Below are 12,071 nucleotides of genomic sequence, written 5' to 3' on the forward strand. Positions count from 1 at the left end.
TTTCAGCTACATGCTAGCTGTTTTGGCTAATTTAGTTTTTTTTCCGTTTTTTTTAGGCCATTTCTGAGTCTAGCTAATATCCCAGCTACATGCTAGCTGTTAGGTAATATTTCAACTACATGTTAGCTGTTTTAGCTAATTTAGGCTTTCAGTTTTTACTTTAGTCCAATTTGGAGTTTAGCTAATATTCAGGCTACATGCCAGATGTTTTGGCTATTTTAGGCTTTTTTAGGTGTTTACGCTGTTTCTAAGTTAGGCTAATATTTACATACTAATTTAGGTATGTTTTTGTTTTTTAGGCTATTTTGAAGTTTAGCTATTTTTCAGCTACATACTAGCTGTTTTGGCAAGCCTAAGTTTTAAAACTTTTTTTTTGTTTGTTTGTTTTTTAGGCTAATTTGGCATTTAGCTAATATCTTAGCTGGCTATCAGCTTCAGCGTTTTCAACTATTAGCTTTAGCGTTTCCAGCTAGCAATTTCAGCGTTTTCAGCTATCAGCACTAGCATCTTCAGTCGCCACTTTCAGTTTACAGCATTCACACTAACATTATCGCAGGTAATGCTATATATCTAGTTCATAGTTATGTAAAAAAGTTACGGTTTTAAAGTTTTAAAAATTTTGTTTTAGTGTTCCTTAAACGTTTATCCTGTTCGACCCGCAATCTAAGGTCTGTTTTTGGTTTTGGCGCCTTGTGCGGTTGAGTTTGAGTAGTTGTAAGTGGATTCACATTCTCACTCACTCGCTCACTCGCCACTAAATATCTATGAAACGATACTTTTGTTTGCCTGCATGATGAAATTTGTCGTCAAATATCCGTGTCAGTAAACACCCGGTCCTGCAGAATTCTAGCACCCAATGTTGATCCGAAAATGATATCTCGCCGCTCGTCCCAGTTGCCACATCATTCTGACTCATCAGTTTGACCTCTCTTCAATTCCTGCCTCTGAGCTCCGTCTGCTAACACCCTCAATCTCCCTGAAACCATCCCAGAGAGACGCGGCGAGATGACCTCTCGCCTCTTTCCCTATAGGAGCAGTTTGGGCCTCCTCTGTGGAGCTTTTCTTGCTGTAAGACACCTGACGCCCTGAAAAGTGTGACAGCTGCAAAGCCGCATTGCTTACCCCCCCCTTCCCTCCGCTTTCCACTTGCGCTCAGGCTGTAATCACACAACCTCACGCTCCAGGGCCCTGCACTGCTGATTGGAGCCTATCTGACGGCTGGCAGGAAAAACTATCGGAGTAGATAAAATATTCACACACGACCGTTAGAAGATCCAGGGGGAAAGTCTGAAGGCATTAGCCGGAGCTCACAAACATCTACACTGACAGTGTTTCCCAAATGCTGAGTTCCCTTGACAGATTTTTTTCCCCCTTGCTTAACACCTCCCAATGTGTCAGTATGAACAAAAGGAGGCAGAAGCAGACATGCCCCAGAGTAGGGATCTATTGGGATTACCTGAGGACAGCTCTTGGTAGTTCAGTATTCTTCCCTGCTGTGGTCCTTTTCACAACAGGACCTGCATGTATCTATTTCACACCAATTTTTCTATAGGCCTCAGGGAGACCAAGCCCCACTCACAGTAAGACCATTAAACTGCTCACACAGCACTTCGTTTCAAAATAAAAAATAGGCTGAGCTATCTTAAAGTGGTGCAAAAAGAAGAAAAAAAATCCTATCTCTCCAGTTCCCTCTCAAACTATCCTCTCTGCTCCATCCATTTTTATACCCATGACAAGTAATCATCTCTCCCATCAATCCAGCCTCTTTCATCCCTGGACTCTGAAGTTCTTTACTGAGGGAGAAACTCATTGTAATCTCATCACAGTATCTCCCGGAGAGCTTTCTACCTGAGCGTGTGGTCGAGAAATGAAAGGTGAAGATTGTAGCTCAATATGTGACGGCGGAGCCAGGCTCCCTGAGGGAAAGTACAAGCTGGGCAAACAGAGGCGCTCTTATCAGAACACATCTAAAGTGTGTGTGAGGAGGCAGGATTGACCATGGCTTTCCATCAGGATCAAATTGAACCTATTCAGTTCTTCTGTGTGGTGTCGTGGAATACAAGAGCAAATCAACATTTTGGGGACTTCTGTCAGATTGGAAGTTCATGTCGGATGCTTCAGACTCAGGTTCTTTCACTTTTGTGCTTTTGGTATTGTAGAAAGGAGAGCGATGTGCTGGCTGAGTTTAACATTCTATTGATAGGTCTGTGGCAGCCTGTTTGCTCGCCAAGACTGAGTGGGAGGATCAATAGACGGTGGATTAGAAAGGCATGCATATGAGTCTTTCACTGTTGAGAAAAACCTGATTCCAGATGGTTTTTATGGCATCCTTGAAACCAGAGACATTTCAAAATGGCCACAGATCAAACACGCTGTTGCAGCATCTTTAAAATTCCTCTTTCATGCTATGTGCACCCTCTTTGTCCCCAGGTCTCATTCGACTGCAGGAGCTGATCAAGGCACCGTCACGATACAACATTCGTTTGAAGATCCGACAGCTGCCCACAGAGACCAAGGACGCCAAGCCACTTCTGAAGGAGATGAAGAAGGCAAAGGAGTTCCACGTCATCTTTGATTGTGGACATGAGATGGCTGCCTGGATCTTGAAACAGGTGAGGCTACTTTAATGAGCTGAGACACGTCTTAGAGCAGAGGTGTCAAACTCAATCTCACAAGGGGCCAAAATCCAAAACGCACCTTAGGTCGCGGGCCGAAGAGGATAAACATTTGTTGAACACACTAAAACTAAATTTTTAAACTTTAAAAACATAACTTTTTAACATAATTATGAACTAGATATACAGCATTATCTGTGATAATGATAGGAATGCTATAAGCTGAAATTGATAGCTAAAAACACTGAAGCTGAAAAGTCAGCTAAAATATTATTTAAATGCTAAATTAGCCTAAAACATAAATAAAATAAAATAAAATAAAAACTTAGGGTAGCCAAAACAGCTAGCTTTGCCTTTTTTTAGGCTATTTTGAAGTTTAGCTATTTTTCAGCTACATGCTAGCTGTTAGATATCTATCTATCTATCTATCTATCTAACCGCTAGCATGTAGCTGAAAAATAGCTAAACTTTAAAATAGCCTAAAAAACTGAAAAAAGCCTAAATTAGCTAAAACTGCTATTTTGTGGATATTAGCCTAACTCCAAAATGGCCTAGAAAACTGTTTTTAAAAGCCCAATTCAGCCAAAACACCTAGCATGTAGCTGAAAAAACAGCTAAACTTCAAAAGAATCTAAAAACTGGGGGGAAAAAGCCTAAACAGCTAGCATGTAAATATTAGCCTAACTCCAAAAACCTTAAATAGCCAAAACAGCTAACATGTAGTATGAATACTTGCTAAACTCCAAATTGGACTGAAAGAAAAACTGAAAGCCTAATTTAGCCAAAACAGCTAACATGTCGTTGAACTATTAGCTAAACTCCAAAACAGCCTAAAAAAAACCCCCAAAAAGCCTGAATTAGCCAAAACAGCTAGCGTGTGAATATTAGCTTAAGTCCAAAAAAACCTAAGATTTTGTTAAAAACCTTAAATTAGCCAAAACACCTAGCATATAGCTGAAAAAACAGCTAAACTTCAGAATAACCTAAAAACTGGGAGGGGGGAGGCCTGAATTAGCCAAAACAGCTAGCATGTAAATATTAGCTAAACTTCAAAACAGCCTAAAAAAACAAAAAAAAGGCCTGAATTAGCCAAAACAGCTAGCATGTAAATATTATCTTAACTCCAAAAAAGTCTACAATTTTTTAAAAACCTTAAATTAACCAAAACACCTACCATGTAGCTGAAAAAAACTTCTAAACTTCAAAATAACCTAAAAACTGGGGAAAAAGCCAGAATTAGCCAAAACAGCTAGCATGTAAATATTAGCTTAACTCCAAAACAGCATAAATATTTAAAGAAGCCTAAAATAGCCAAAACAGCTAACATGTAGTATGAATACTTGCTAAACTCCAAGTTGGACTAAAAGAAAAACTGAAAGCCTAATTTAGCTAAAACAGCTAACATGTCGTTGAATTATTAGCTAAACTCCAAAACAGCCTACAAAAACAAAAAAAAGGCCTAAATTAGCCAAAACAGCTAGCATGTAACCTAAATATTTGCTGAACTCCAAAACAGCCTTAAAAAATACCCTCCTAAATCAGCCAAAACAGCTAACGTGTAGCTGAAATATTAGCCAAACTCCAAAATAGCCAAAAAGCTAGCGGATTTGCAAATGTTTTAAACTTTAAAACATTATTTTTTAACATGGTTATGAATAATAAACAAGCATGAATAATATTCTAGACTTAATCTACTTAAACCTTAAATACATTTCAATATTTTACTTTCTATAAAAATATATTTTGTTAAAATTAAACAACCGCAAGATGACATCAGGTTAGCATGGTGGCGTAGTGGTTAGCGCTCTTGCGTCACAGCGAGAAGAAAGCACGAATCCCGGCTGGGACCTTTCTGTGTGGAGTTTGCATGTTCTCCCCGTGCATGCGTGAGTTTTCACCAGGGACTCCGGCTTCCTCCCACCGTCCAAAAACATGCCTCATAGGTTGATTGGTGACTCTAAATTGCCCCTAGGTGTGAAACTGAGAGTGTGATTGTGGCCCTGCGACAGACTGGCGACCTGTCCAGGGTAAACCCCGCCTTCGCCCATCAGTAGTCAGGTCAAGGCCATTAATTACAATAAAATAAAATTATCTGGAGGATAATTACCCAGAGGGCCGGATCCGGCCCCCGGGACTAGAGCATTAGCAGGTACTTGATATCAACTCTTTTTGGTTCGCCCTAAAATTCACTGTGGGAATACTAAGTGAAGCTAAGTTCAAGGAACATTTGTAATTAAAATGAGACATTTTACCATAATGTTTCCTAAATGTGATTAAAACCAAGTTACCTAGAGTCCAAAAATTTACATAACTTCCTTTCATAAAGACTCTTTGTTCATTCATTATGTATAAGTGCCGAAACAATAAGCTCATATGCGCCCCTTTTATTACTCTTTCTCTTGTTAAGCACTGATGCAAATGATTTCTACTTTGTGCATTTTTAATTTCCATTCAGAATATTAAATCCTGAATACTGACCCATCCTCATGGATGCTCTCCATGGAACAATAAAGTTTCTTTTTTTATTAGAAAGTCTAACTTTGCTCACAGGCATTTTGAGTTCATTTAGTGGGAGCACATTATTTATGAGGGGGTTCTGCAGCTGCTATTGAACATGGGAGAATATTGGACCTTTGAGATTCTTGATACCGTTGGTCACCGCACAACCAAACGGACAATTATCATAATTACACTTCAGTAAAGACAACCAAGACTAAACAAAAAAAAAGTCAAGGTGGAAACAATTTAATAAAAAAAGACAATTCTTTACAACACCAGAGCCAAATAACCAAACATGCCGTAACTCTTTGAGCATTTACACAATCAGCTGCCGTCTTATAGTGTTGTGTAACGCTGCAAAGCTGCTTTTACAGCAACACAACCGATTGATTTACAATGGAATTAATTGCATTAACGGTTGAAGAGTTACGGTAGACGAAAGAAAGTCAATGTTACGTTTTCACTTGTAGCATTAGCATTAAGTAAAAGTAAAACTACTTGATTTATCTAAGTGTAAGAGGGGGAAGAAAAAACTGGAACAATAACAACACAACCAGTAACAGTTTTTATCAAAAATCTGATTTACTGACTAGAAATTATAAAATTCAGGCGAAAAAAAATCATTTTTGTGCTTCAAACGATTAAAATTTTGCATCTTGGTGTTACTTTCTGACAATTACAGTCTGATTAATGTAAATAGTAGGGAAAAAAAAAAGTTAATTATGCTAATAAAATCCTTTGTGGGACTTTTTCAATATATTTGGCTGTTTAAGTAAATGTAAATTTAGAACAAATTTATCAAAAAATGTGACTTATTGCTATCTATTTTTCCCAATACGTACAGTATATGGAAAGCATGAGGTGCCACTGGTTAGTGTTTGACGAAATGGGAAAAACGCCATCACCTCCACAACTGCAGCCATTTTGACTATGAGGTCACTGAACTCTGACATTTGTTACAACAAAGGATGACACTCAGACCTGACAGGAACACAGAGGATGAGATGTCAATCAAAAGGCCACGCCCATAGTCAAGTGCTTGATTGCATTGTCCAATAAAAAGAATTACCCTGCATGTATAAAAATGAATGAGGATCCAGTATGGAAGTTCGTTCTATGTTCCCACTTTTTTCTTTTTTTTTCTTTCCTGGCATATGAAGAGAGTTATTTTGTTTCACCTTATTGTACTAAATCTCTAAATGTGGTTTAATTGTATTATTGTTTTTTAAACTGCACTGTCTTTTGTTTATGATGTCACTGCCGCAACATGGAGGTCGGAGATTATTTATTCTGAATATTAATCTACAATAACAAAATATTTATAAAATGATGTAAAAAAAATCAACATATACATAAATAACTAGAAAAGTTGCATTATATGAGATAATGCTAAAATGAATGCTTTTTGCTGAAAAAAGTGATGTAATTTGCTTTAATTGCTGAAAGGATTTGCTGAAAATGCACAAGCTATTTGCATAATGTTAAATTAGCTAAAAGACAGAAAATTTCATTTAGTAATTATAAAAGAGCTCTGAAGTTGACCTAAACTTCTGAAAAATGTGTAGTAAAATTGCTTAAAAATCTCTAAAACGTGCCAATTTTGCAAAAATATATAGTGTGTTGCTTAAATATGAGCTAAACTCCAAATTAGCCCAAAAAACCTTAGTCGATGCCAAATTAGCCAAAAAAGCTAACTCGTTGCTTAAATACTAGTTAAACTCTAATATAGCCTATAATTCCCCAGTAAACTGAATCAGTCAAAACTGTTAGCCTGTTGCTAAAATAGAAGCTAATCTTTAAATTAGCCTATAAAAACTTAAATAGATAACAAATTATCCAAAAATGTTAGCTTGTTGCTAAAATGGAAGCTAATCTTTAAATTAGCCTATACAAACTTAAATAGATAACAAATTATCCAAAACTGTTAGCTTGTTGCTAAAATAGAAGCTAATCTTTAAATTAGCCTATAAAAACTTCAGTAGATAACAAATTATACAAAAATGTTAGCTTGTTGCTAAAATAGAAGCTAATCTTTAAATTAGCATATACACACTTCAGTAGATAACAAATGATACAAAAATGTTAGCTTGTTGCTAAAATATTAGTTAAATCTCAAATTAGCATAAAAACCCAGTAGATGCCAAATTAGCTTAAAAAAAGTTAGCATATTGCAAAAAACTAGCTAAAATTGAAAATAGCCTAAAATTCTTCAGTAAAATAAAGCTTAACGCTGAAACAGAAGCTAAACTGTAAATTTGTCACAAAAAACAGTAGATAACAAATTAGCCGAAAATGTTAGCATGTTGCTAAAATATTAGGTAAACTCCAGTTTTTTTTTTATTATTTTACTATAAAAGATTAAAACAGCCCATTCATATATTTAAAGGCTTGTTGTAAAACAACAAGCCAACAATATAAAGAAATGCTGTAAAGCATTCACACAACAAAATTGTGTGAAAAACTTGTAAGTGTAGCTGAGGCGTGTGTTATCTCTGACATTTCCCCACGCTAGACCCTTCTGGATGCACACTTTGTTGAATCAATATTTCATGACTTGGTATTTATATCTGTGACCCGTGACATATTTTCTACAGTACTTTAACACTGTTTGCTACATGTTCAAAACATTGACTGTAAATAAGAACTGGAGTGAGTTTGTGTGACATAACCCATAGAAAAGGGCTTATTTCTGGCTCCAAAAATAAACTGGACAATTTTTTTTATTATTGTTATGGCATGTTGGAACCATTAAATTTTCAACTTTAATATTTCTGATTGAATTTTGATAGAAAATTAATAATTATTATTGAAAATGAAATGTCAAAAGGCATTTTCTTTATCATTTTAATTAAGTTACAGAATTAGCTTTGCTGAAGAAGAAAATGAAAAAGCATTTTTCATATTTCATTTGACAAGTAATGCAGGTACATTTTGAATATAAAATAGCATTTCCAGTATTGACTTTTGTTTTTATTTTTGAGTCACAAACGCTTCCATAAGAGGGTACTTCCTGTTTGGAAAAGAAGAGGGGCGGGGTCACTCTGTCCAGTTCTCATATACAGTCAATCATTAAAAAAACAAAGAAAAGCCATATTTAAAACAAACATGTTAAGAATAAACCAAATTTTCCATTTATTTTTTTATTTAAAAAAAATGTAAACATTTGTATAATTTTGACACATATCCTACTCCGTATCCAGAGAAATACCCACAGAGTTCAGCAGCACTACAAAAAAATTCAGGAAAAAAAACAGAAGTATGTCAAACTTATTACAGAAATAAGGAAATGCATTGATTAGAAAATAGAAAACAAACAAACAAAACACACTTATGTCACATTTAGTTCATTAAATTTTGTAATTATTTTTTATAAAGTCAAGTAGAGTTTCTAAACAGATGTTCCATAAACATAGTAGTCGACTTGTTTTATAGAAAGTTTGAGTAAAAATTATTGGTATGCAGAGAGCTCAACATATTAAGTGATGAACTAAAAACAAACATTTATGTTAATTAATCTCTTTATGGAGTGTGAGTATATACTGGCCATCACTGCAGAAAAATAACACCTTTGAACACGCAAACTCCAAAATAGAATCATATGTTTATGTTCTCTTCCACACTCAAAATGAAATAATTGAAAAACGTGTGAAGGACAACAGCCAGTTAAAGCAGATTGAGTAAAAAAATAAAAAATAAACGCTTTCAGCGTAGAAGGTGTTCCATCAAAGTTTATTGTTTATGTTCGGCCACATCTTCACGCGGCGAGAAAAAAAACCATCATCGTAAACAACACATATCGTGTGAAGCATTGTTAATTTTCTCTCTAAATAGACTAACAAAAGTGAGGATTTTTGCAGCACCTTCATTATTTATTAATTTATTTGACTGGCTAGGTAAATAGTTTCCTTCAAACCTTGGCAAAGCTTTAAGGCAAGAAGGAGACGACGCCATCCGTCTGTGTCAGAAAAACACAACAAAGTTTCTGTGAACTTTTACAAAACTCTGTGACAATTTATTTTGGAGCATCGAGGGTGGTGTCATAGATTTGATTAAACAGAAAATGAGTAATTGTTTTAATCAACATGCTCTCAGCGGGGGGTTTAACTGTAGGATAAGTTTTGAATCTATTTCCTGCTGTCTCCTTACAGGCTCTCGCCATGGGAATGATGACTGAATACTACCATTATATTTTTACCACTCTGGTGAGTAAACACCTTTTTGTTTTTATTTATTTGGATTTTTAGTGCCATCTCTGTTTAACCCAATCTGGTGTTTTTTGGAAAGAATGTTGAGAAAATGAAGCTAAAAAATGCATTTTTTGAAAATCTTGGAATCATTGTGAATCAGGAGAAGATACAAGAAAGGACATTTAAAAAAGTGCTTATTGCTCTGTATTGGAGAGGGGAAAGGGGGCGGGCTTGCTCTGCACCATCAAAAACCAAAGACGAATTTCTAATGAACTACTGCCGCTCTGCAGAAACTATTTCCTGGAAAGCGACACATTTTCTTTCTTTTTTTGGGGGGCTAAAACCGTCAAATTCATAATTAAAAGTCTCTAGGAGGTAGTGATGTGCAGTTTGATTCTCTCTAAGGAGCCGATTTTTTCGATTTGGGAAAGATTCGGCTCTCTCGACTCTTTTTGGGAGCGTTAATTTTGCCATAACTTAAAAAAAACCCAATAGTTTGTATGTTAAAAAAATCTTTCATTTTTTGGTTTTATTCTATTACAAACTATTCTTTTGTTTGATATTTTAATAAAACACAAATTCTTTTGTTAAGATTACTTTTTATTACTTAAGCTTTTCATTATTGTTTTAACCCTTAAACTACCTGTTCAACCAAATGGTGGGAAAAACATTTAGAAAGTATGTTTTAAAGGTATTGATTGTGCGTATTACTCCCCAAAGTACGGAGCTCCGAAAGAGACATGGAAGAAAAAAAATTTATGTACTTTTTTTTTTTTTTTTTAATTGAAATAAAAAAAAAATTGATTTCGAGTTAGTAACAGATGCAAATCAGATAGTAACTGGTGTGCATCCGTTACTAACCAGAAAATGTTTTCGTTAATTCAATTTTTTGAAAAAAAAGAACCAAAACAGTCTGTAACCAGATTTTTTTTACCATTTTAATTTTTAGGGAAAAAAAAACATTCTAAGAAAAAAAAGCTTTTACGTAATTTTTTTTTTTAACGGTGCCCTAAGTATTTTTAGGAAAACATTTATTTTTTTACTTCAATTATTATTATTTTTTAAATTTTGATGTCTCTTTAGGGTCTCTGTACCAAGGCAATAAGCAGCAATAAAAAAATAATTGGGGTGTTTTTTTGGGGTAGTTAAAGGGTTAAAGAAATAATTCATTTTTCTTTTTTTTTGGTCCTTTTTATTTATAAAATTGTTTTTTTATTTTTTTTATTTTCGTGTTTTAAACAAAGGAAATAGAGATTTAATTAATAAAAACCACATTATTTATTTATTCTACAGATGAACCAGTTTGAAGACTGGCTGTCCTGCATCATCCAAAAAGGGGAAAAAAATAAAAAAAATTAATAAAATTTTAGGATCTCTTTTTATTGTTGTCTCACTTAAAATAATAAAAATTTCATAAAGTTCTGAAAGCCCAAACAGACTCCTTCCTCTCGCCGAAGTGGTTATATATCTATATGTGGTCACAGGTCAGCCTCCCGTGGGCCTCGCTACAGAGTGGCGACCTTTTCGGGGTTCACCCCGACTTCGTCCAACAGTAGCCAGAGGGGGCTACAGCCAGTGGCCCCCTGGGCTGCACGGCGCCCTAGGCAAAACATGATTTTTGCGCCTCCTCCTAGCGTTGACAGCTACTGCATCTGGCAAGAACTTATTTTGTTTTTAATTATTACATTTTACACAAAATGAGAGGTGTGCCAAACTGTAAAATGAATACATAAAAAAATAAAACAAATTGCAATTTGGCACCCCCTCTTGCAAATTATGTCCTAGGCGGCCGCCTATGTTGCCTATACCTAGGGACAGCCCTGACCGCGGAAACCCAGAGGGCCCAAAAGGGAAACAGCAGGATAAAAGTTCAGGATGAGAACACTTGGATCGATCCTTCGTGTGCTTGAACTACTGATTGAGTCGCTGAAAACGTCACATGCCTAAAGCTGAGTCCCTGATTGGTTGATGGGACCTCAGATCGCGTCTGTACCATTGAGTTAATATTGAAACTCGATAAGGAGACATAGAGAAAAAAAAATGGGAAAAGCTTTTAAAATAAATAAAATCAGACTTTTGGAAGAAGTTGCAGTTTTTCAACAATTATATTTATTTGTTTTAAGCTTGACTTTATTCATCTAGTAGTAGTTTTATTTTATTGATTTTAAAGTATGTTGCCATCATTTCCTGAAACCCAGACTCAAACATTCCCTAACAGTTTATGCAAACTTTACATCAGTGTTCTTATTAAAATAGTGACTTATTTCAGGTGTCGTCCCTTCACCTGGTGACCACGGCTCCAGGTGAAGGGACAAAAGCAGGTGGAGATTTTCCATTTTGACTCTTGGCTGCCATTGAAGTTCTCCAAACTTCTTTGATGTAGCAACAACAAAGATTGTCTGCTTCTACGCTCCACATGAAAAGCGTCACATCCTCACTGAGTGCAGAGAACAGAAAACTGAGAGCTCTGATGATAACTCTGAAGAGATGACACCTTCACTCATATGGTCCATTATGCCTCCCAAAAAAAAAAAAAAAAAAAAAAGTTGGAGGGCTGGTCAGCGTCCACAAATGTGAGCCCTAGATGAAAGGAGAAGCCCTGACAGCAGGTATGTCATTGAGAAATGGAAGAGAATGGTGGGTTTTTTGCTGTTTTAGTGGCATGCTGTTCCCCGTCCGGATGGAAACATGCCTGTTCTCGGACCAGCCGGCGTTTGGCAGAAAGGGCGCCGTCGTTCTGGCCCGAACTGCTGTGTACTGGTACCGAGCC

At 35.9% G+C, this 12,071-nt stretch overlaps 1 protein-coding gene and 1 long non-coding RNA gene across 3 annotated transcripts in view; one reads left to right on the top strand and one right to left on the bottom strand.

Moving 5' to 3' along the window:
- The window catches only part of LOC112157865 (glutamate receptor ionotropic, kainate 2), a 114,091-nt gene that overhangs the window by 39,148 nt on the left and 62,872 nt on the right, over positions 1-12,071 (top strand). For both annotated transcript variants that reach the window (XM_024290922.2, XM_024290924.2), the window contains exons 4-5: positions 2,431-2,612; positions 9,263-9,316. In XM_024290922.2, the coding sequence (XP_024146690.1) occupies positions 2,431-2,612; positions 9,263-9,316 (236 nt within the window). The remainder of the gene's footprint in view (positions 1-2,430; positions 2,613-9,262; positions 9,317-12,071) is intronic.
- The window catches only part of LOC118598152, a 60,719-nt gene that overhangs the window by 35,154 nt on the left and 13,494 nt on the right, over positions 1-12,071 (bottom strand). The gene's annotated exons all lie outside the window — the stretch shown is intronic.

This window comes from Oryzias melastigma, linkage group LG24, assembly GCF_002922805.2.
Source record: "Oryzias melastigma strain HK-1 linkage group LG24, ASM292280v2, whole genome shotgun sequence".
NCBI classification, from domain to species: domain Eukaryota; kingdom Metazoa; phylum Chordata; class Actinopteri; order Beloniformes; family Adrianichthyidae; genus Oryzias; species Oryzias melastigma.